The following is a 25,514-nucleotide window of genomic DNA, read 5'->3' as shown; positions in this document are numbered from 1 at the left end:
ATATTTCAACTATTTGAACTAACAAACCTAGAAATACTTCAAAAGAACTAATATTCATAAAGATTCCTTACAGAACTTATTGTTCTATTAAAACAATTGATTACTTAGAAAGCGGAATAATAAAATAATACACAAAGAACACAACACAAATTCTACTCCATAAAAGAATGAATATAAAAATGTTTAACTCATTATAAGTGTTTGTATTCTTTTTACATTCAAAATTTTTAATTGCATCTCCAAGAGATGGGTTGGGTTATCTTATGTTTACATCAAGTTTCGTTACTGTCATGCAATGAGTTTTACAGGATCAAGGAGGTCGTCAAGTATGGATATGTCCTGCATGTAAACAGCAGGATGATGGATCACCCATGATCGGTTGTGATGACTGTGATGCATGGTATCATTGGTAAGTAATTATATATTCACGTTTGAAAATACGTATTGTTTTAATTTTTATATTTATATTTATATTTATATTTATATATAACATAAATTCACTTTTTATTGTGACAATTGTAGGGTATGTGTGGGATTACAAGTGGAACCAGCTGCAAATGAAAATTGGTATTGTAGATCTTGCATTACCAAAAAACAGGAACTATATCATGATAAGAAAAAGAAGAAAAGGAAGAAAAAAGTGAAAACAGCAGCCTAGTACAAGCTAACCGGATCTTCTGTAAGGTCCGGTATTACAGTTGCAACTAGTACCAAAGTTAAATTGAAGGAGAATAAAATGAAAGGCTTAAAAAGTAAAAAAGTATCTAAAACAGATGTAAAAATGCAAATGAAATCTTTAAAAGGTAAACCTATTACAGCTAAAGGAAAAGGCACAAAAAGTTTAATTAAAACAAAGGCTGTTAAAAAGAAAAATAAGAAAACAAAAGATGGTGCAATCCAATTAAATTGAAAATATTGAAACTAATCTTTTCCGAGAAATAGTGAATGCAATATATTTAATAGATAAATTTAATATTTTCTTAAAAATTTCGTTTTCATAACTTTATAGGTACTTGACTTTTCTTACAGCGGGTTTATTTTACAGCAAAGAAATTGGAATTGAATCATCAAATCATTATAATATAGAATAGTTTCTGCACGAATATAGTACTTGTTTTAAAATACCTAAATATTCGTTTAAATTCTATAAATTTATGATAATTATGTAGCATGTAATATATTTTATGTTTTATGTATCTTTAACATGTTCACATAATAGGAAAGAAATCTTTGCAAAATAATGTATTAGATACTGTTACTTCTTATTTATATGGATTTTGTTAATGCATTGAACAAGAGAAGAGCGTGCAAAGGTATATATAAAAAAACAAAATGAAAAACGTAGAGAACTTATTTTATATTAGCTTTTTGTTTATAATCTACATGCAAGCAAATATATTTCAAAATGTATCAAATATTTTGTACAAAGTTCAAAGAGGTCTCATGATACCACGATTGTTTATATAGACACTTACAAGAAATGGGATTATATTCCATTTCAGACTGGTTAAATAATATAGGATGTAACATAAAATTTGAACATGTGTAAAATAAAAAAGAAAAACCGAAGCGCGCGTAGGAAAAATTGTTAAATAAATAGAGTGTACCAGTGGAATAAAAGCTGGTTGAAGAAGTTATAATATAAATATAAGAATCATAATATGTGAAATGTTTAAATATTCTAGCTAATTCTATAATCTATGAGATAATGAAAGAGATAACATATGAAGCAAGTTATGAAATTGTTCGATATATAGTAACATTATATATATATATATATATATAAACATTTCACATATTTTGAAAAGAAATTGATATCATTACTGATGAGGTATTTAAATGAATATCCTAAAGTTACTGAGAGTTCATACAAAACAAAATAGAGTATATGTTGGTATTTATTTGTAATTTTATATGACTGAGAAGATAAATAACAAAGGTATCTAATTCCTTTTACTTTATTACATTACAATAATGATATACAACCTTTGTATAATCCATTAATTTATAAAAAAAAAAAAAAAAGGCATTGCATTTCATATGCAATGCTATTTTACTCAGTCAACTTTTATAATATTAAATCTAACAAGAAGAAATAATAGGATATTGATAAAAGGGAGATAATTATGCTAATGTGTATATATGCAAATAAATAAGATTTACAAAAAATGAGCTCAATGCAAAATGTAATTACCTCTTAAACATTTATTTATTGCTTATATTCATTTTTTTTCTTTTTCTTTTTTTTCTTTTTTTTTTTTCTTTAATATAAGAAATAATATGTAATGTATACTATATGGATTTTTAGCAAAATAATCTGATCATATATAAGTTTGTGATAATTATTTATCTATTTACATAGCAAATATTGTATCTTATATATGAAAATTGAACTTATATTGAATTAATCTTTTTTTGATAAAAAATTCGAAGATTTGTGTGAATTAATATTATCTTTGGTGAAACATAAAAATACCTTTAATCGTACTTTTCATGGTTCAAGCTTTAAAAAACATAGTAAGCGCTTTTTTGAAATTTACATTATTATAAGTATGTACATCCTTTGTAAAATCATAAATTTCTGTGTGTTCAAAATATCATTGTACATTTATGTATTAAATTGTGTAAAACAACAATTTATAATATACAATCAATTTAAATTGTTACTGGAAAACACACAAGTAATATAAAGACATTTATTTTGTAATATACAACTGAGATGTGTAATAATTCAAGTTAAAAATATTCTAAATATACAAACAGTAACATAATTACTACTTGCTAAGAAGAGTGTACACCTTGTTCATTGAACATTGTTACATAATGGCACATATGTATTTTGTACATTATTCATTTTTGAAAATGACAGAATAATATAAAATAAACATCTTAATGATGGGCTGCCAATATAAAACAGGTATTCCTTCCTTTTTTATGTAGAAATAATTGTACAATAGCGTAATCGGTTATATTCACTCATTTTCTGTGATTAAATAAAAATAATTTCATTAAATATAGAATTTAATCACAATACAATAAGATATCTAAATAAATACAATGTGTCATTGCTGGAAGAAATATAATAAATAATTATATAGATTTGTGCATTAATAATATACAGGATCTCTCTAGCATAGATTCGAAAACTCTATGAGTATGTCATTTTAAAACATATCTCAAAAACATGATTTTTATATTTATTTAATATAATAAAAATGAAAAGAAAAAAAAAAAAAAAATCAGATTGTTAACTAAAGAAAAAAATATGTCAACAGAAAGGTATTGTCTTAACACATATCTATTTTGCTCTTTGTAGGGGGTGCATTTAATCCACCTATGTCACCTGATTCAAGTTGTTTCAAAAGACGAAATAATGCTGCTGCTTCTCTAATACGGCTAAATTCAATACAAAATGCTTGCACCTCAATAAATAACTCTTGAACATTAATGATTTTATTCCTAATCAAAGATTGAAGAAATACACAAACTAGACGTACAAGTCGATTCTGCATATAACGATCCTTTATAGTTTCACAGGTAGATATACAATTGCTAATGTATAAATGAACAAATTCAGTTGGCAAGTCCACAGTGGTAGTCAACCTATTTACAACTTCCATCGAATGAAGGGACATTTCCATATTTACCAAAACACTAAAATATTCTGTTATTTGGCTAGATTGCATAAGTTTTAATAAAACTTCAATAGCAATTAATGGATTATTTTCTACTAAATCTGGCAATTTTCCAGGTGTAAGACCTATATGATAAACCAGTTTTGGATCCCTATCTAATTCATTAACTAAATGCTGTTGTTGTTGAAGTGTCAAAACACTTTTGAAAGCTTTGCCCATTAGTCTACGTGCTTCAGCTCCAGCACAATTGGAAACACACATACTATTATCATATTCCACAGTAAATTCAGAAGGATCTGTGACATTAAACCATGCTAATTCATTGATAGAATGATATAGAGGTGGAGCCAATCTTAAAAATTCAGGACTATAACTTTGAGCACATAATGGTGGATCTCCGACAATAAGATTTTCTGCAACGTTTCTCAATATCTTTTTATCGGATCCTGTTATCTTAGAGTGATCCATATCTGGTAATATAATTGGATTGCCGCATTTACTTATGGAAGGAAGTTCAGAATGATATTCGGCAAGTTGCAACTGCAAATTGGTTAAGTCTATTGGGGGTGTTGATGCAAAATAGAGATCATCTACGATTAATTGGCGCGGTGTTTTCTTCATTACTTCCTTTTGATTATATCCTAACAAATTAATAAGTAAGTTTTTCTCACATTCAGAAAGTACAGGAATATGTCCTGAGAAATTAGTTATCGAAACACCATTAGTTGTATCCTCTTGTGGTTTCAACACTTGAACAAAAACTGTTGCAAATGGTGTAGAAGCTAATGGCTCTCCTCTGTACAAATCAAACAACATTGTTAAGGCCATTATTCGTTGACCATGTTTTGGTAACAAATCAATATGTTGCAGTAACAGAAGTAACGTCATTCCAACTTTAAAGCGATCTTCCTTGGAGAATACTTGATGAAGCTGATTGCAAAGATTTTCCAAGGTAGTGTCCATATTTTCCTCATCAAGAATATCTAATAGTTTGGTTAGGTCCTTTGGTGCCAGTGTCATCGTGAACGTTTTTACACGGTAATTACAACGAAATAATGATCAATTTTCTTCAATAATATACATTTGTCCAGTCATATTATAATGCAAATAATATTTTAAAAAATCTTGAATATACATTTAATTATTTATATTTAAATTTTCGTATAATTTATAAAAATAAACTTGATCTCTCCATCTTTAAAACGCACCTTTCCGATTAAAGTTTGAACACAGATGTTCTCATGGAAATAGCTTTGTGAATTTCTCCGCTAATCAGGTGATTGAAAACAACGATGCCCAATATTAAAATTCGATATAAAAGATGGAAGAAAAATCAAAGTATAAAAAAGTAAATATCATCGTTTGAAACTTTTTTAAACGTGTTTTTTATCAATGAGAAAAAGATCGTACGTATGTTGATAAAATAGTTGGAAGACTTTAAGTTAATAACCGTTTGGTGGCAGTTCGATCATTATTCATAGATACTATAAATCTATAACTCTTTTCTCGTCTTCCATTTTCTTAAGTTCGTGGAGCTGACAGTTCATTCTGAAAGCGGGGATCGAAGGATCGCCCGCTGAGGAACGTTTTTGAAAATACTTTGAGAGAGTCTAAGACTCGGGATGGGCGACTCCTTGGACGGCTCCGGGGAACCGTCCCCGGAGTCTCAAAATATCGCGATCGTTGATTATCATGCGTTCGCTAATTATCTTGGTAGATCGGTTAAAGTTCTATCTCCTGACGAAGACGTGGTGCCACCCGCTTTTAACTTGGCACTCGAAGATAAGAATAATCAGGAATCCATAAGAAAGTTTATCGGAGACTCACAGATCTGGGCACTTTTTATTCAAAGGGCCTCGAGTAAAGGTAAACTCGAACATTAAATTTTACACCTACGTACATTCACATATATGTAACACATATATATATATATACATACATATATATATGATATGTATATGCAAATACATATCTTCTCTAGGCTTTACATATATAAATATATGTATACGCATAAGTATTGCCTATGTGCATACTATTGCGTATACGTATACGTATACAGACACACACACACACACACATATATATATATATATATATTAATATAGTATAGAACCATTTCTTGAGGATGCCTTTTGTCCTTGTTATACGCGTTATCCTCCATTGTGTTGCACTTTTAAATGCAACGGTACATTTGCCGTCGAAAGAAAATGCTCATTAAAAATCAATGCATTGCTTGAAACGGCATCCGTCGTTGACCAAAGTGATTTCATATATCTCTTTCTAAATTATGAGTCATACGCCGGTGAGAATCGATACACGCGCACATCGACAATCTTCTACCAATCCTTTTCATCATTCTCTCTCTGTCCTTTTCTTTGATCGTATTGTCCACTCTCTCCCTCTCCCCCCCCCCTCTCTCTTTCTTTTTTCTTAGCGATCATTCTTAAAAAAAATTGCACATATATAAAATGTCTTTTTAATGTCGTATGTTAATGGTATAATACGAGAAAATTTTCGAGAATTTTCATGCTCGAGTCCTTTACTTTCTTTTTCCATTTTTATTTTGATCGATCATTGGATATGAAGATTGCCGGCTAAAGGCAGCCATCTTTTTTTTTTATGAATTATTTATTCGAAGAGTCCTTGACGTTATTATATTTTTTTATTGTACGTCAAATACTGACTTTCAAGAATTATCTATTTGTTTGGATCTGTTTTTTTTTTTTTTTTTTTTTTTTACCATTTCATTTAAAAGACATAAAAAAACTGTGCAAAATTTTGTTATGTAAAAAATATATTTTGTAGGAAGTAAAAAAGCAAATATACATTTGATGGTATCACATGGTCCCATTGTGTAAATTTCATTGATTTCTTACTGTTATCTATATTTCAGAGGAAGATGGAGGAGAGGGAGATGAAGAAAAAGAAAATACATGTTATTATATATCAAATGAGATACACTTTAGTAATCCTAAAATGGCCTCCATAGTTCTAACTAAACGTGGTACCGTAGTTGAGGCTGATAAATCTATCCATTCTCAATTACGGTTGGTCACATTCTCGGATGGGCCACCATATGAAACTTTGCATGCTATGAGTAAAACAATGGCACCTTACTTCAAGAGTTATGTGAAAGAAACTGGTAGAGCCGATAGGGATGGAGACAAAATGGTACCTTCGGTTGAAAAGAAAATAGCACAGCTTGAAATGGGTCTGTTACATTTGCAACAAAATATCGACATACCAGAGATTACGTTGCAAGTTCATCCTTTGATAGCATCTGTTACCAAACAATGCGCTGAAGAAAATAGAAGACCAAAAGTTTCAGATTTTGGTGATAAAGTAGAAGATTCAACATTTTTAAATCAATTACAAAATGGTGTTAATAGATGGATAAAAGAAATTCAAAAGGTAAGATACGGTATATAGGTATAAAGATATAAGATATTAAAATGAATAAATATCTCGTACAGTCCTGTTAATTGAAATAATTATATATCATCTAGGTAACAAAGTTAAATCGTGATCCAGAATCTGGAACTGCATTGCAAGAAATTTCATTCTGGTTGAATCTTGAAAGAGCTCTACATCGAATTCAAGAAAAACGAGAAAGCGTTGAAATCTCTTTAACTCTTCGCATTCTCAAGCACGGAAAACGTTTTCATGCAACTGTGAGCTTTGACACGGATACAGGATTGAAACAAGCATTAGCCACAGTAAATGATTATAATCCTCTGATGAAAGATTTCCCTATCAATGACCTATTATCTGCAACAGAATTAGAAAGAATAAGAGCAGCTGTACAACAAATCTTTATGCATTTAAGAAAGATCAGAAGTACCAAATATCCAATACAAAGAGTACTGAGATTGGTAGAAGCAATCTCTAGAGACTTGAGTCAACAACTTCTCAAGGTATTAGGTACGCGAAGACTCATGCACATTCCATTTGATGAATTTGAGAAAGTAATGAGCCAATGCTTCGAAGTGTTTATATCGTGGGACGATGAATACGATAAATTAACAGGATTATTACGTGATGTAATAAAGAAAAAACGAGACGAACAAATGAAAATGGTTTGGCGAATTTTACCAGCTCATAAAAAATTGCAAACTCGAATGGAACACATGCGACGTTTCCGTAGACAACACGAACAACTTAGAACGGTCATTGTACGTGTACTTAGACCAACAGTTTGCCAAAACAATAATACTGCTACTATAGAGAATGCAGACAACGACAACGTAAAAGTAGAGTTTGCTTTAGATGCTGCAGACGCAAATGCAATCAGTGAAGTTAATTTGGCATATGAAAATGTTAAAGAAGTTGATTGTCTTGATATTACCAAAGAGGGTGGTGAATCTTGGGATGCTGCTGTGCACAGATACGAAGAGCGAATAGAACGTGTAGAGGCTCGAATTACTGCACATCTTAGAGATCAGCTGGGTACTGCAAAAAATGCTAATGAAATGTTTAGAATCTTTTCTAGATTTAATGCCCTATTTGTAAGATCACATATACGTGGTGCTATTAGGGAATATCAAACACAATTGATTCAAAGAGTGAAAGATGATATTGAGGCACTTCACGAGAAGTTCAAGGTATATATACATGTATTTATGTCTTTAGAGATCATTAATGTCAGAACATTCTGATATTGAAACATTAATAAATGTCCTTAATGCATCTGATTTACATAGGTTCAGTATGCACAAAGTAAATGTTGCAGAATGAGTATGGTTAGAGACTTACCACCTGTTGCTGGATCTATAATATGGGTAAAACAAATAGATTATCAACTTACTATGTATTTAAAACGTGTTGAAGATGTTTTAGGTGAGTTAAAAGATGCTCTTATGACTCCTTGATTCTTAAATTAATATTATTATTATTATTATTATTATTATTATTATTATTATTATTATTATTATTATTATTATTATTATTATTATTATTATTATTATTATTATTATTTATCAGGCAAAGGTTGGGAAAATCATATAGAGGGTCAAAAATTGAAAGCAGACGGTGATAGTTTTCGTATGAAATTGTCAACGCAAGAAATATTTGATGATTGGGCTCGGAAAGTTCAGCAACGAAACTTAGGCGTTACTGGTCGAATATTTGCAATAGAAAGTATACGTTCAAGAACGAGTCGTGGAAATGTATTAAAATTGAAAGTGAATTTTCTTCCTGAAATTATTACTCTTTCTAAAGAAGTAAGAAATTTACGAAATCTTGGTTTCCGTGTACCGTTGGCTATTGTAAATAAAGCGTATCAAGCCAACCAGCTATATCCCTTTGCCATTAGCTTGATTGAGAGCATCAGGACATATGAGAGAACACTTGAAAAGGTAAGATGTTTATATATACAGATTATCATCATCATCATCATCATCATCATCATTATCATTATTATTAAAAAATTTATTTTACTATTTTTAAATAACACCTTCCTTTTATTGTTCTCTAGAAATGTTTTTATTTTCTTGATATTTCTGTGTCATCAATATAAGTGTTATAATGATATATAGGGAAGTCAGTGCTTCAAAAATTCAAATAAAATAATAGAAAATGCTAGGGAATAGTGCCAGATTGAAGATTTTTTATATTAGATTTATTGACATTTCTAATCCCTTGGATCTCCAACATTTTTAGCTTACCAATCGGAGTCCCCACTGTCCCGCATTAAAGGTAGCCATTATATATGATGCTTCCAGGAACTATGCATCTTGCCTATATCTGCAAATATTTCTGTCTGTGCCTGCTTAGCTATTGTAGAAAAGTTTGTACTGTGCAAGATGAAATTATTTTATTTTTATAAACATGAACGTTTTAAGGAAGATAATCCCAATTCTTTCAAGTATAAGTAGGATGCTTATAGGAATATGCAGGAACGTGAACAATTATAAACATCGATGTTTATTTCGTAATGGGCATGTACTTATTGCTTTCAACATATAATGTGACTCAAAAAAAAAAAAAAAAAAAAAAAAAAGAAAAAAGCAAGGAAGCAACTCAAAAAGTATTGGAAATTAATCAGAATTCCAAAAGTTTTTCAACATTTTGCCAGCTTTTGTAGTTGTTGAATTTATTGGAGATATCAAATTTGTATTTGCTCTCTATGAATATTATTATAGAATATAATAGAAAGAAATATGAAGTTTTTTATTTATGCATATTTGAAAATAGATTATTTGAATAAGTTAACTATATATTGGGAATTGATAATGCCTTAAATTGTGATATCAAGTATAATTTGTATTTATAAAATTAATATGAAAAAAAATACTATGCCAGTATATAGCCAGTGTATATTTAAATATCTTTAAGTTTGCATTGTGCCAGTTTGTCCATTACTGAATGGTACTCTGTATTTAATGTCGTGAAACTGTATTACAGAAATAGTTAGAAATGTAATGTTTTTTCGTATAATTATCATTGGTACATATTTTTTCTACAGATTGAGGATAAGGCCAGTATCATACCATTGGTTGCGGGTATGCGGAAAGATGTTTTATCGCTTATTTCTGAGGTGAGCTATTATAAATATCATTTTTTTTTTTATTATTATATATAATTTTATAATGCATTGTTTTAATTACTTTCATTTAATTTAGGGCATTGCTTTAATTTGGGAGAGTTACAAACTTACTCAGTATGTACAACGTCTATCAGATGTAGTCGTTTCTTTCCAAGAAAAAGTCGAAGATCTTTTGGTTGTTGAAGAACAATTGGACGTGGATGTTCGTTCTTTGGAAACTTGTCCTTATTCTGCAAATACTTTTGCTGATATATTATCGAAAATTCAAAAGTCTATCGATGAATTGTCTTTGAAAAATTATTCCAATTTGCACATATGGGTTGCAAGATTGGACGAAGAAGTAGAGAAAAATTTAGCAGCAAGATTGGAAGCTGGAATTAAAGCATGGACTGATGCTCTTACTGGGCGAAAAAAGGAAGTAGATTTAAGTATGGATACAGATGCACCTGCACAGCCGACACACAAGCCAGGTGGTGATCCAAAAATTCAAAATCAAATACACGAAGTTAGAATCACAAATCAAACGATGTATCTATATCCGAGCATCGAAGATGCAAGATTTCAGATAATGCAACAGCTATTTGCATGGCAGGCTATTGTTACTTCTCAAATACGTCTTCAAAGTTCTAGATATCAGGTAGGCTTGGATAAACCTGAATCAGGTACTTATAGAAATCTACTTACTAAATTACCCGCCGGAAAACAACCATTAGAAGCTGCTTATGAGGCAGTAGAATCGAAAATGAAGGATGTGGCTGATTATGTAGATCAATGGCTACGATATCAAGCTTTATGGGATCTTCAACCAGATAATCTTTATGGAAAATTGGGAGAAAATATTAATTTATGGATGAAATGCTTAAATGATATCAAGAAGACAAGGACAACTTTCGATACCTCAGATACTAGACGTGAATTTGGACCTGTTATTATAGATTTTGCTAAAGTACAGAGTAAAGTGTCTTTGAAATATGATTCATGGCACAAGGAAACTTTGGGTAAATTCGGAACTCTTCTCGGCAACGAGATGGCAAGTTTCCATGCACAAGTATCCAAATCTAGAAGTGATTTAGAACAACAATCTATTGAAGCAGCAAGTACGTCAGATGCAGTAGGTTTCATTACATATGTGCAATCTCTTAAACGTAAAATGAAAGTTTGGGAAAAACAAGTTGATATATACAGAGAGGGTCAGAGAATTCTCGAACGTCAAAGATTCCAATTCCCATCCTCTTGGTTGCACGTAGATAATATAGAAGGCGAATGGGGTGCATTCAATGAAATAATTAAGAGAAAGGATACGAGTATTCAAACGCAAGTTGCTTCTCTGCAAATGAAAATTGTTGCGGAAGATAAAGCTGTTGAAACAAGAACGATCGATTTTCTTAGTGACTGGGAGAGAGGTAAGCCAGTGGAAGGCCATTTACGTCCTGACGATGCTTTACAACAACTTCAACTATTCGAAAGTAAATTTGCAAGGCTCAAGGAAGAGAGAGACAATGTCGCAAAGGCAAAAGAGGCCTTGGAATTACAAGAACCAGGTGGTGTCTCTACTAGCGAGGATAGAATGCAAGTAGTATTTGAGGAACTTCAAGATTTAAGAGGAGTATGGTCCGAATTGTCTAGAATTTGGGCACAAATAGATGAAACTCGTGAGAAACCGTGGCTGTCGGTTCAACCACGAAAGTTACGTCAACAATTGGACACAATGATGGCTCAATTAAAAGAATTACCGGCAAGACTTAGACAATATTCTTCGTACGAGTATGTGAAGAAGATGTTGCAGAATTATACAAAGGTCAATATGCTTATCGTGGAATTAAAATCCGATGCATTAAAGGAAAGACATTGGAAACAATTGACGAAACAACTTAGAGTAAATTGGGTATTGAGTGAGCTTACTCTAGGTCAAGTATGGGATGTAAATCTACAAAAGAATGAATCTATTGTGAAAGATATTATTTTAGTCGCTCAGGGTGAAATGGCATTGGAAGAATTTTTGAAACAAGTAAGAGAATCTTGGCAAACTTATGAATTGGACTTGTTAAACTATCAAAATAAATGTAGATTGATACGTGGTTGGGACGATTTGTTTAATAAAGTGAAAGAACATATCAATTCGGTAGCTGCTATGAAACTCTCCCCATATTATAAAGTATTTGAAGAAGAAGCTTTAACTTGGGAAGAAAAATTGAATAGAATTAATGCATTATTTGATGTTTGGATAGACGTACAAAGACGTTGGGTTTATCTCGAGGGAATTTTCTCTGGGAGCGCGGATATTAAAACTTTATTACCAGTGGAAACATCACGATTCCAAAGCATTAGTTCTGAATTTCTTGGTTTAATGAAGAAGGTATCTAAATCTCCTATGGTCATGGATGTTTTGAACATACCTGGTGTACAACGAGCTCTCGAACGTTTAGCAGATTTACTTGGAAAGATACAGAAAGCTCTTGGAGAATATTTAGAGAGAGAACGAACCTCCTTCCCAAGATTTTACTTTGTTGGCGATGAAGATTTATTGGAAATTATTGGTAATAGTAAAAATATTGCAAGACTACAGAAACACTTTAAGAAGATGTTTGCTGGTGTAACAGCTATTCTTTTGAACGAAGACAACACGATCATCACTGGTATAGCTTCGCGAGAAGGTGAAGAAGTTATTTTCCAAACGCCGGTATCTACCATCGATCATCCAAAGATCAATGAATGGCTAACTCTTGTTGAAAAAGAAATGCGCGTTACTTTAGCATCGAGCCTCATGAAAGCGGTACAAGATATAAAACAATTCAAAGACGGCAATATTAATGCACAAGCATTCATGAGTTGGTGTGATAATTTCCAAGCTCAAATCATCGTACTTGCTGCACAAATTTTATGGTCCGAGGATGTAGAAGCTGCTCTTCACGAGGCTCAAAGTGATCCAAGTAAAAATCCATTGGAGAGAGTACTTCTTCAGGTTGAGGGTACTTTGAACGTTTTAGCAGACTCGGTACTACAAGAGCAACCACAATTAAGACGAAAGAAGTTGGAACATTTGATCAACGAATTTGTACATAAACGTACGGTTACGAGAAGATTGATTGCTAACAAAGTATCAAATCCAAAAGCATTTGAATGGCTTTGCGAGATGCGTTTTTACTTTGATCCCAGGCAAACTGATGTCTTGCAACAACTTACAATTCACATGGCAAATGCCAAATTCTATTATGGATTCGAATACTTAGGTGTGCAAGACAGATTGGTACAAACACCTTTAACCGATCGATGTTATTTAACTATGACGCAAGCTTTGGAAGCAAGACTTGGTGGTTCTCCATTTGGACCAGCTGGTACTGGAAAAACAGAATCTGTAAAGGCTTTGGGTCATCAACTTGGAAGACTCGTATTAGTTTTCAATTGCGACGAAACATTTGATTTTCAGGTAAATTTATTAAAAAAGTATACACACACACACACATATATATGTATATATATGTATATATCGTACAAAAAAAATTTTTTGCATATATATATTATTATTATATAATACTCGCAGGCCATGGGTCGTATATTTGTTGGTCTTTGCCAAGTCGGAGCATGGGGTTGTTTCGACGAATTTAATCGGCTCGAAGAACGTATGTTATCAGCAGTTTCTCAACAAGTTCAGACTATCCAAGAAGCTCTCAAGAGTCAAATGGAAGGAAAAAGAGAAGGAACTCTTTGCGTAGAATTAGTTGGAAAACAAGTCAGAGTCTCTACAGACATGGCTATATTCATTACAATGAATCCTGGTTATGCTGGCCGTTCAAATCTGCCAGATAATTTGAAGAAATTATTCAGATCCTTGGCAATGACTACGCCGGACAGACAATTAATTGCAGAAGTCATGCTTTTCAGTCAAGGCTTTAGATCGGCTGAAAAATTGGCTTGTAAAATTGTACCATTTTTCAAGTATGTGATAACATCGATAACTAGAAAATAATCCTTATATTAATTACGTTCATTAATTGGAAAATTAACATTTCAGATTGTGCGACGAACAACTTTCCAATCAATCCCATTATGACTTTGGTTTGAGAGCCTTAAAATCTGTACTAATATCTGCTGGAAATGTTAAACGTGACCGTATTCAAAAGATTAAGGAAGGCATGCATGGCCGTGGCGAAACGAATATAGATGAAGCTTCTATCGCGGAAAATCTACCAGAACAAGAAATCCTAATTCAATCAGTTTGTGAAACAATGGTACCAAAATTGGTGGCTGAAGATATTCCATTGTTATTTAGCTTATTAAACGATGTTTTCCCTAACGTTAATTATACACGTGCTGAAATGAAAGGTATGTAAAGAAATATATACATAAAAAAAAAAAAAGAATAGATTGTTAAAATGAAATCAAAATACTATATCTTATTTCCTTTTTTTTTTTTTTTTCCTAGGATTAAAAGATCAAATTAGAAAAGTATGCGCGGAAGAGTATCTCGTCTGCGGCGAAGGCGATGAACAAGGAGGAGCCTGGCAAGAAAAGGTAATTTATTCGTTTCTTATTATTTTACTAATAATGCTAGTGGATAATGATATGCATGCAAGGGATTTCTTAAGTTATAGTCCAGGTGCACACATTCTAATGCTTAAAATTTGTACTTCATGCATACTCAGGAAATGATAGGCGAAACTTGGATAGAGAAGGTGAGATCTAAGTACATATGTCTAAGTAAAATTATTATAATTTTATATATGTGTATATATATATATATATATATATATATATATATATATATATATATATACATATTCTATTTTAATTTAATTTATTTTATGTCAACGTTTATTATATTTTCGTATATTTTTGTATATAGGTTCTACAATTGTATCAAATTTGTAATTTGAATCATGGCTTAATGATGGTTGGTCCAAGTGGTTCAGGAAAAACAATGGCATGGAAAGTATTACTAAAAGCCTTAGAACGATTCGAAGGAATAGAAGGAGTAGCTCACGTTATAGATCCTAAAGCCATCAGCAAGGAAACATTATATGGTGTTTTAGATCCGAACACGCGCGAATGGACAGACGGTTTGTTCACTCATATTCTTCGGAAAATAATAGACAACGTGAGAGGCGAAATAAATAAACGGCAATGGATTATATTTGACGGAGATGTAGACCCTGAATGGGTTGAAAATCTTAATTCAGTCTTAGATGACAATAAACTACTTACATTACCAAACGGTGAACGTTTAAGTTTACCTCCTAACGTAAGAGTGATGTTTGAGGTACAAGATTTAAAGTATGCTACATTGGCAACAGTTTCTCGTTGCGGTATGGTATGGTTCTCTGAAGATGTCCTATCAACGGAAATGATTTTCGAAAATTACATGTTACGTTTAAGAAACATTCCATTAGAAGATGGCGAGGAGGAGCCTCTTAGCAAGAAAACTGCAGAAAAGGAAGATAGCGTTTCACCTGCATTATCGGTACAAAGGGAAGTTGCTAGTATTTTACAAAGTTATTTTGCACCAGATGGATTAGTGGTAAGGTGCTTGGAATATGCCATGAAGCAAGAGCATATAATGGACTTTACAAGATTAAGAGCCCTTAGCTCGCTTTTCTCGATGTTAAATCAAGCAGTTCGTAACGTTTTGCAATACAATCATAGTCATATTGATTTTCCATTGCCAAGCGAACAACTGGAACGTTATATGCCAAAATGTTTAATCTACGCATTGCTATGGAGTTTTGCTGGAGATGCTAAATTAAAAGTTAGATCAGATTTAGGAGATTTTATTAGATCAATTACGACTGTACCTTTGCCAGCACAAAGTAACATTCCAATTATAGATTTTGAAGTAAATATACACGGCGAATGGCTACCGTGGAGTAACAAGGTACCTCAAATCGAAGTAGAAACCCATAAAGTTGCCACTCCAGATATTGTAGTACCTACTTTGGACACGGTAAGACATGAAAGTCTTTTGTATACGTGGTTAGCCGAGCATAAACCATTAGGTACGTTGTATTTACTTATTTTATTTGTTAGAAAAATATTACAATTATTATCTATTTATATTAATACCTAATTTTTTGCAATAGTACTCTGTGGTCCACCGGGTTCAGGAAAGACAATGACTCTTTTCTCTGCTCTAAGAGCCTTACCTGACATGGAAGTCGTTGGTCTCAACTTTTCATCCGCTACAACTCCTGAATTATTACTTAAAACGTTTGATCATTATTGTGAATATCGCAAGACACCTAACGGTGTTGTACTTTCTCCCGTACAATTAGGAAAATGGCTAGTTTTATTCTGCGATGAAATAAATTTACCTGATATGGACAATTATGGAACGCAACGTGTAATATCGTTCTTGAGACAACTCGTTGAACATAGAGGCTTTTATAGAACGAGCGATCAAGCATGGGTCACGTTAGAAAGAATTCAATTCGTTGGAGCTTGTAATCCGCCAACAGATCCAGGCAGAAAACCGCTCAGTCATAGATTTTTACGGCATGTACCGGTAATTTACGTCGATTATCCCGGAGAAACATCTTTGAAACAAATTTATGGAACATTTACACGTGCTATGCTCAGGTAAGTTTAATGCCCTTTAATGATTTCATATACATTTAATTATTTAATACAATTCCTTTTATAATAGATCACTAAAGTCACTGATATATCTTTTAAATCATTTTTATAGATTGACTCCTTCTTTGAGAGGCTACGCAGAACCTTTGACAAACGCTATGGTAGAATTTTATTTAGCCTCTCAAGAAAGATTTACTCAAGATATGCAACCTCATTATGTTTATTCTCCACGTGAAATGACACGTTGGGTACGTGGAATTTGTGAAGCTATAAGACCTTTGGATAATCTTTCAGTCGAAGGTTTAGTTCGTTTATGGGCACATGAAGCACTCCGTCTTTTCCAAGATAGACTCGTAGAGGATTCTGAACGAGCATGGACGAACAAAAATATTGACACTGTGGCTATGAAACATTTCATGGCTGTGGATAAGGAAAGGGCTTTGACTAGACCAATTTTATACAGCAATTGGTTGTCGAAGGATTACGTACCTGTAAACAGACAGGAATTAAGAGATTATGTTCGAGCCAGATTAAAAGTATTTTACGAAGAAGAATTGGATGTTCCGTTAGTTCTATTTGATGAAGTATTAGAACATGTTTTACGAATCGACAGAATTTTCCGACAGCCTCAGGGACACTTGTTACTTATTGGTGTCTCTGGCGCTGGTAAGACGACTCTGTCTAGATTCGTAGCATGGATGAATGGGCTTTCCATTTTTCAAATAAAGGTATACTACTTTTTCGCTTCTCTCCCTTCTCACTCTATCTATCTGTCTATCTATCTTATTTATTTTTTATTTATATATATATATATCCCACTCTTTGTTTATTTTTTTTTATGAAAATATTGTTAATTTTAATCTGATTTAAAAGGTTCATAATAAATACACTGGTGAAGATTTTGACGAAGATTTGCGTCAAGTATTAAGGCGATCTGGTTGCAAAGATGAAAAAATAGCTTTCATTCTTGACGAATCAAACGTTCTAGATTCTGGTTTCTTAGAACGTATGAATACCCTGTTAGCTAATGGCGAGGTACCTGGATTATTTGAAGGCGATGAATATACGACTCTTATGACTCAATGTAAGGAAGGAGCACAAAGAGAAGGTCTAATGTTAGACTCTAATGAAGAATTATACAAATGGTTTACTGGTCAAGTTATGAAAAATTTACATGTCGTATTTACAATGAATCCAAGCACCGACGGACTAAAAGATCGTGCTGCGACATCTCCAGCGTTATTCAACAGATGTGTCTTGAATTGGTTTGGAGATTGGTCAGATAATGCGCTATTCCAGGTTGGCAAAGAATTTACTAGTCGAGTTGATCTAGAAAGACCATCCTGGAAGTGTCCAGATTTCTTCCCTTCTGTCTGTTCACTTATTCCATCTCAACCATCGCACAGAGATGCTGTAATAAATGCATGCGTTTATGTGCATCAAACATTACACAAAGCAAACACAAGATTAACTAAGAGAGGTGCAAGAACAATGGCAATTACTCCTCGTCATTATCTTGATTTTATTAATCATTTCGTTAAATTGTATCAAGAAAAAAGAAGCGACCTGGAAGAACAACAATTGCATTTAAATGTTGGATTAAGTAAAATCGCTGAGACGGTCGAACAAGTCGAAGAGATGCAAAAGAGTTTGGCAGTCAAATCGCAGGTAAGTTGATATTCAATTAATAAAAAGTATACATTTTGAAAGCAAACAAATTGAACTATTGTTTTAATGATATTCATTCATTTCAGGAATTGCAAGCTAAGAACGAAGCTGCCAATGCTAAATTAAAACAGATGGTTAAAGATCAGCAAGAGGCAGAGAAGAAGAAAGTACAGAGTCAAGAAATCCAACAGCAGCTTGCTATACAAACGGTTGCTATTAATCAAAAGAGAGACGATGTTATGGCTGATCTAGCACAAGTAGAACCAGCTGTTATTGATGCACAAAATGGTACGTTCTATACCTATTTAATAAAAATCATTTTCACCATCATTTTTTTATTAGAAAACATAATTTTTTTATTATCATTATTATTATATTATTCATCGTTGTTCATGTTTTTTCTTTTTTCTTTTTTTTTTTTAATTGATTATTATTATTACTATTATCATTTACGTGTATTATGCACGATGATCTATGTTCGATCGATTTGCATCGAATCTAGCCGTGAAGGGGATTAAACGTCAGCATCTCGTCGAAATCCGATCTATGGCGAATCCTCCAGCTATCGTAAAGCTAGCGTTAGAATCGATTTGTCTTTTACTCGAGGAAAATGCTGTAGATTGGAAACAAATTCGTACAGTTATAATGAAGGACAGCTTCATACCTACTATCGTCAACTTCAACACAGAAATGATCATGTAAGAAGTTCAACTACGGATCTGCTGAATGTACAACGCGCACGTGGAAGATTAATCTAAACAGAAGCCGTATTATAACTGCTTGATATATGTTCTGTTTCTTCACCATATTCCTTTTGTTAATCATGGTACACGTGTATTGATATACATGCAAATCGTTGATTTACAATATATACAAAATGTATTTTGACTTGTTTCTATTTGCATATGTATTAATACTTGTCTTTTGTATATATTACATGTTATATTGTATGTCTAACTTATTTGTAGGTCTGTCAAAATGAAAAATCGTGGTTTATAATTACGATGCTTCCTTCCCATAATCATGAATAACTTATCTAATGTGTCTAAATGTGTTTTCTTAGTACTATATAAAATTGTTTCGTGTTTTTCGTATAGCCGTGAAATCTATAAAGAAACAGCATTTAGTCGAGGTTCGCTCTATGGCGAATCCACCAGCTATTGTGAAGGTTGCATTGGAGTCTATCTGCTTATTGCTCGGTGAAAATGCCAGTGACTGGAAATCTATACGCGCGGTCATCATGAGAGACAATTTTATCAATACCATTGTCTCTAATTTCAGTACTGAGGATATTACGTAAGCATGCTTCAATGTTTGTTTCCTTCACTAAAACGGTAAACTTCTAACGAGATCAAATTAGCTAACATATTAATTGTATATAATTATGTTTTATATAATGCTAAATCAAGTCGTGATTTTTTTTTTTTTTTTGTTTTTTTTTTTTTTTTTTTTTGATTACTCCATACAGACAGAGAGTGTTCTACTCAAATTTCATAAGATAGAACACATATGTTAATACGTTTTTCTCATTCGTTATAATTTTCCTTTATTCTTGTATACCTCAAATTATGCTGAAATTATTCGAATAATTAACATCCAGTAATCTGACTATCTCTAATGCAATAACAATACACATTATCACGATTGTGCAGAAGTCTTTCATTTTGTGCTTGCACGCCGCCAATAATTTCCAAATATAATTGTTACTAATCAAAAAGTTATATGTTTATAATGTTCAACTAACGCACAACGTTATATTATATGTGATCGTTTAATTAAAATGGAAATTTATTACGTATCACGATTAAACACGTGGTATTATATTTAATACAATATTTGTGTAGTGACGAGGTGAGAGAAAAAATGAAGAGTCGATACTTAAGCAATCCTGATTATAACTTTGAAAAAGTCAATCGTGCTAGTATGGCTTGTGGACCTTTAGTAAAATGGGCTACAGCACAGGTAAATATAATAACCTTTTATATTAAAACGGATTAAAGAATTGTTTTTAATGAATGTTTTTATTTATACGATCATTATGTTGTTTTAGATTGAGTATGCTGATATGTTGAAACGAGTCGAACCATTGAGAGAAGAACTTCATTCTTTAGAACGACAAGCAGAAACGAATAAATTAAAGGGAGAAGAAGTAAAGAATTTAATTGCCCAATTGGAACAAAGTATAGCATCATATAAGGAAGAATATGCTCAACTTATTTCTCAAGCGCAAGCTATTAAAGCTGATTTAGAAAGTGTACAAGCTAAAGTAGATCGATCGATCGCTTTATTAAAATCATTGGTCATCGAAAGAGAACGTTGGGAAGCAACTAGTGAAACGTTTAAGAGTCAAATGTCTACTATAATCGGTGACGTATTATTGTCATCGGCTTTCCTTGCATACGCCGGTTATTTCGATCAACATGTAAGTTATATGACATGATCCTTGTTAAATACGTATACGACGATCTTTTATAGATCTTAAATAAATAAATACATTTTTACAGTATCGTCAAAATCTATTCACCACGTGGTGCCAGCATCTTCAACATGCGAATTTACAATTCCGAGCGGATATTGCTAGGACAGAATATCTGTCTAATCCAGACGAACGTTTGAGATGGCAAGCAAACGCATTGCCTACTGACGATCTTTGCACAGAAAATGCTATTATGCTCAAACGATTTAACAGATATCCCTTGATAATCGATCCTTCAGGACAAGCTACAGAATTTATAATGAACGAGTTTAAGGATCGAAAGATAACGAAAACTAGTTTCTTGGATGATTCGTTTAGAAAAAATCTTGAGAGTGCTTTACGATTTGGTAATCCATTATTGGTACAAGATGTGGAAAATTACGATCCGATATTAAATCCAGTTTTAAACAGAGAACTTAGGAGAACTGGTGGACGCGTGTTAATCACACTCGGAGATCAAGATATTGATCTTTCACCTTCCTTTGTAATATTTTTGTCGACGAGAGATCCCACGGTAGAATTCCCACCGGATATCTGTTCTCGTGTTACCTTCGTCAACTTCACCGTCACTAGAAGTTCTTTACAAAGTCAATGTCTCAATCAAGTTTTGAAGGCCGAACGTCCGGACATCGACGAAAAGAGATCTGATTTGTTGAAACTTCAAGGAGAATTCCATTTGAGATTAAGACAACTCGAAAAGTCATTATTGCAAGCATTAAACGATGCCAAAGGCAAGATCCTTGACGATGATTCTGTCATAACGACTCTCGAGACATTGAAACAAGAAGCTGCTGATATTAGTAAGAAAGTTGAAGAAACTGACAAAGTGATCGCAGAAATTGAGACTGTCTCTCAGCAATATATGCCATTGTCTCAAGCCTGTTCAAATATGTACTTCACAATGGATAGTCTCAATCAAGTACACTTCCTATATCAATATTCTTTAAAAATGTTTTTGGATATATTTACGTCGGTATTATCGCAAAATCCTAGATTAATTAATATATCGGATTATACACAAAGATTATCCGTTATTACCAGCGATCTATTCTCCGTCTGTTATGAACGAGTTGCCCGAGGAATGTTGCATACAGATAGATTAACCTTTGCTTTATTACTTTGCCGTATTCATCTAAAGGGCATAGCTACTGAATCGACTTACGACAGTGAATTTACGTTCTTCTTAAGAGGAAAAGAGGGTGTATTAAATATTCGTGCGCCACCGGTACCCTATTTAAGTTCGGAACAACAGGAAGCGATGATGCGTATAAGTATAAGACTTCCAGCTTTCAAAAAGCTTGCAGAGAAGATACAAGAGAATAGTGATTTTGCGGCATGGCTACAATCTCCAACGCCAGAGACTTGCGTTCCCAAACTTTGGGAAGAAGAAAAACCATTGTCACCTATTGGTACTGCTATGCATCAATTATTGATAATACAAGCGTTCCGACCAGATCGAGTAATCGCAGCTGCATCTTTAGTCGTGATATCTGCACTTGGAGAATCGTTTATGGCTGCAGCAGAAATAGAACTTGATTTTGCTTCCGTCGTAGAGAATCAACTTAAAGCGACCGTCCCAGCACTACTTTGTTCTGTCCCAGGATTCGATGCATCAAGTAGAGTCGACGATTTAGCTGCAGAATTGGGTAAACAAATAGCAAGCATTGCCATTGGCTCTGCCGAAGGTTTCAATCAAGCTGACAGAGCTATCAACATGGCTGTTAAAGCTGGTAGATGGGTAATATTGAAGAACGTACACCTGGCTCCGCAATGGTTGGTACAGCTCGAAAAGAAACTCCACAGTCTGCAACCACATGCCAGTTTTCGTTTATTCTTAACGATGGAAATCAATCCAAAAGTGCCGGTGAATTTATTAAGAGCTGGTAGGATCTTTGTCTTTGAACCACCTCCTGGTATAAGAGCAAACTTACTTCGAACGTTCAGCACGGTACCGGCATCTCGTATGATGAAGGCACCTAACGAAAGAGCACGACTTTACTTCCTTCTTGCATGGTTCCATGCTATCGTACAAGAACGTCTTCGTTATGCTCCTTTGGGATGGGCGAAGCATTATGAATTCAATGAGAGTGATCTTAGAGTTGCCTGTGATACACTCGATACTTGGATAGAAACCACAGCTATGGGTAGAACCAATTTACCACCAGAAAAGGTACCTTGGGATGCTTTGGTGACATTGCTATCTCAATGTATTTACGGTGGTAAAATCGATAACGATTACGATCAACGGCTCTTGACATCATTTTTACGAAAATTATTCACTCCACGATCATTCGAAGCTGACTTTGCGTTGGTTGCTAACGTAGACGGAGCACAAGGAAGTCCAAGACATATTACAATGCCAGACGGCACTAGACGAGATCATTTCCTTAAATGGATAGAATCCTTAGCAGATCGACAGACTCCTTCTTGGCTTGGTTTACCGAACAATGCTGAAAAAGTACTTTTAACGACCAGAGGAACCGATTTAATATCAAAGTTACTCAAAATGCAACAATTAGAGGATGAGGATGAATTGGCATATTCCAATGAGGAATCATTGGTTACTCCTAGAGAGGCAGAAGCAGATGGTCGTCCATCTTGGATGAGAACTTTACATAATTCAGCGTCCACGTGGTTGCAATTGTTGCCAAAGAATTTGCCAACTCTTAAAAGGACAGTGGAAAATATTAAAGATCCTCTCTATAGATATTTCGAAAGAGAAGTTAACAGCGGAGCTAAATTACTGCAAGACGTTATTCATGACTTAGAAGATATTGTATTAATCTGTCAGGTATGTCAATCGCGTTTGAAATCAATATAACTTATGATAAAACGATGATAAATAATTTATCTTTTGTGTTCAAAAGGGTGAAAAGAAACAGACAAATTATCACAGAACAATGTTGTCCGAACTTGTGAAAGGTATTTTACCAGGTGGTTGGAGAAGATATACCGTTCCACGAGGTTGTACTGTGATACAGTGGATCACTGATTTTAGTCATAGAGTATCCCAATTGCAAGAAGTTTCACGACTGGTTTCACAAGGTGGAGCGAAAGAGATCAAGGTATGCGTTTCTTCTCTTTTCATTCATGTTATTCGTTTTATTAAGAATTCTAATATTGGTTTTTTTTTTTTTTCATTTTTTTTTTTTTTTTTTTTTTTTTTTTTTTTTTCATTTTTTTTTCTTTATCAACAGAGTTTCCCTGTCTGGCTCGGTGGTTTGTTAAATCCTGAAGCTTATATCACCGCGACACGGCAATGCATTGCACAGGCTAATAGTTGGTCTCTCGAAGAGTTGCAATTAGATGTAACGATTGGAGATGGAGATAACATAGCCACTGATGATTGTTCGTTCGCAGTGACTGGTCTGAAATTACAAGGAGCACAATGTAGAGATAATCAATTATATCTTACTTCCACTATTATGACAGATTTGCCAGTCACAATGTTAAGGTGGATCCGATCCTCTACCGAGGAAGCTAGAAAAGGCAAATTATCTTTACCAGTATATCTAAATAGTACTCGTACGGAATTACTTTTCACGGTTGATTTAAATATCGCTCCTAGTCAAGACCCGCACAGCTTTTACGAAAGAGGAGTAGCTGTGTTAACATCTACTGCTTTGAACTAATTTTAATTTATATTTTCTTTAGTTCAAAAATCGCGTTTAGAAAACACTTTCGCTGTTATTATAAGCAACGATAATACAATTTATTTCAAATGATATATATATATATATAGTTGTCTTAAAAGACAAAATAATAATACAAAAGCTTGTAACATTTTAATAATACTAATTATAATAATATAAAACATGTAAATTCCACGAAGCCGTTGGATGTAACTTTAAACGTGCAAAAGATAAAACTATTTAATGCGCCTAGCGTTATTAAAGAAATAAAAACGTATTTATAAAAAAGAAAAAAGAAAAAAAAAGAAAAACGAAAAAAAAAGGCAATGTTTTAACAAAAAGGTTGTAATATATATATATTTCGCTTCTTTTTTATATACATTTCTTCTGCTGCTTTGGGAAATCATTTGCTCTAACAAAGTTACATTATGTTGCTCGGATGTAAGTAATAAAGTAACTATAATATTTATATCGATAATTGAATGGTATATTTAAAGAAGTGTATATGTACATACACCCCAACACACAAAATGAGATTGTATGTAGGGTACTTTTATTGAGCGTTGCAGCCTTTTTCTTTTTCTAAAGAATAAACAATAACTGAATAATTTAGATTATAATCAATTTCACAGCTATGGCCTATTTGTAAAGTGAAATACGTACGTTTTTTTTTTTTTTTTTAAATATGTTAGCTACTATACTTAATAGTTGTAAGATTTATTCTGTTAAAAAAATTATCAATATTTTAATAGAATTTAAAAAAAAAAAAAAAAGAAAAATACATTTATTCATTTTAGAGAACGATTGAATTGCTGCATCACTTGAAAAGAATATCCTACCATTCAATAATAAGTCTCTATATTATCGCGACTCATTTGCTTTATTTATTTATTATAATATAAGTGTCTCTTATTTAATGTTTAAAAATATTAAAATGGGTTATGAATGTTGCAAGTTTTTTACTATTTTCGCAATTATAGGTATTTAATAAA

At 32.8% G+C, this 25,514-nt stretch overlaps 3 protein-coding genes across 8 annotated transcripts in view; 2 read left to right on the top strand and 1 right to left on the bottom strand.

Annotated features, from left to right (window-relative positions):
* The window catches only part of LOC124955218 (transcription initiation factor TFIID subunit 3), an 8,973-nt gene extending 6,801 nt beyond the window's left edge, over positions 1 to 2,172 (top strand). For both annotated transcript variants that reach the window (XM_047509344.1, XM_047509343.1), the window contains 2 exons: positions 309 to 409; positions 523 to 2,172. In XM_047509344.1, the coding sequence (XP_047365300.1) occupies positions 309 to 409; positions 523 to 658 (237 nt within the window). In that variant the 3' untranslated portion in view covers positions 659 to 2,172. The remainder of the gene's footprint in view (positions 1 to 308; positions 410 to 522) is intronic.
* Positions 2,173 to 2,460: 288 nt separating this feature from the next.
* On the bottom strand, positions 2,461 to 5,367 carry LOC124955221 (CCR4-NOT transcription complex subunit 11). The gene has a single exon (XM_047509352.1). The coding sequence runs from the start codon at positions 4,653 to 4,655 to the stop codon at positions 3,288 to 3,290; it is 1,368 nt and encodes a 455-aa protein (XP_047365308.1). The 5' UTR covers positions 4,656 to 5,367; the 3' UTR covers positions 2,461 to 3,287.
* LOC124955213 (dynein heavy chain, cytoplasmic) lies at positions 5,164 to 25,353 on the top strand. 5 transcript variants are annotated; one of them, XM_047509332.1, is made up of 23 exons: positions 5,164 to 5,501; positions 6,529 to 7,046; positions 7,142 to 8,236; positions 8,336 to 8,471; positions 8,616 to 8,989; positions 9,294 to 9,329; positions 10,099 to 10,170; positions 10,256 to 13,606; positions 13,721 to 14,115; positions 14,192 to 14,502; positions 14,603 to 14,691; positions 14,823 to 14,852; positions 15,023 to 16,169; positions 16,254 to 16,749; positions 16,859 to 17,474; positions 17,620 to 18,414; positions 18,501 to 18,702; positions 19,512 to 19,710; positions 20,259 to 20,376; positions 20,465 to 20,836; positions 20,919 to 23,681; positions 23,758 to 23,955; positions 24,088 to 25,353. In XM_047509332.1, the coding sequence occupies exons 1-23, from the start codon at positions 5,258 to 5,260 to the stop codon at positions 24,520 to 24,522; spliced, it is 13,992 nt and encodes a 4,663-aa protein (XP_047365288.1). In that variant the 5' UTR covers positions 5,164 to 5,257; the 3' UTR covers positions 24,523 to 25,353. The 5 variants fall into 5 exon arrangements, with proteins under 5 accessions (XP_047365288.1, XP_047365289.1, XP_047365291.1 ...); XM_047509333.1 differs by lacking the exon at positions 19,512 to 19,710 and adding an exon at positions 18,917 to 19,112; XM_047509335.1 differs by lacking the exon at positions 9,294 to 9,329.
* The last annotated feature ends 161 nt before the right edge of the window (positions 25,354 to 25,514 follow it).

This window comes from Vespa velutina, chromosome 17, assembly GCF_912470025.1.
Source record: "Vespa velutina chromosome 17, iVesVel2.1, whole genome shotgun sequence".
NCBI classification, from domain to species: Eukaryota; Metazoa; Arthropoda; class Insecta; order Hymenoptera; family Vespidae; genus Vespa; species Vespa velutina.
This window is presented reverse-complemented; position numbering and strand designations above follow the sequence as displayed.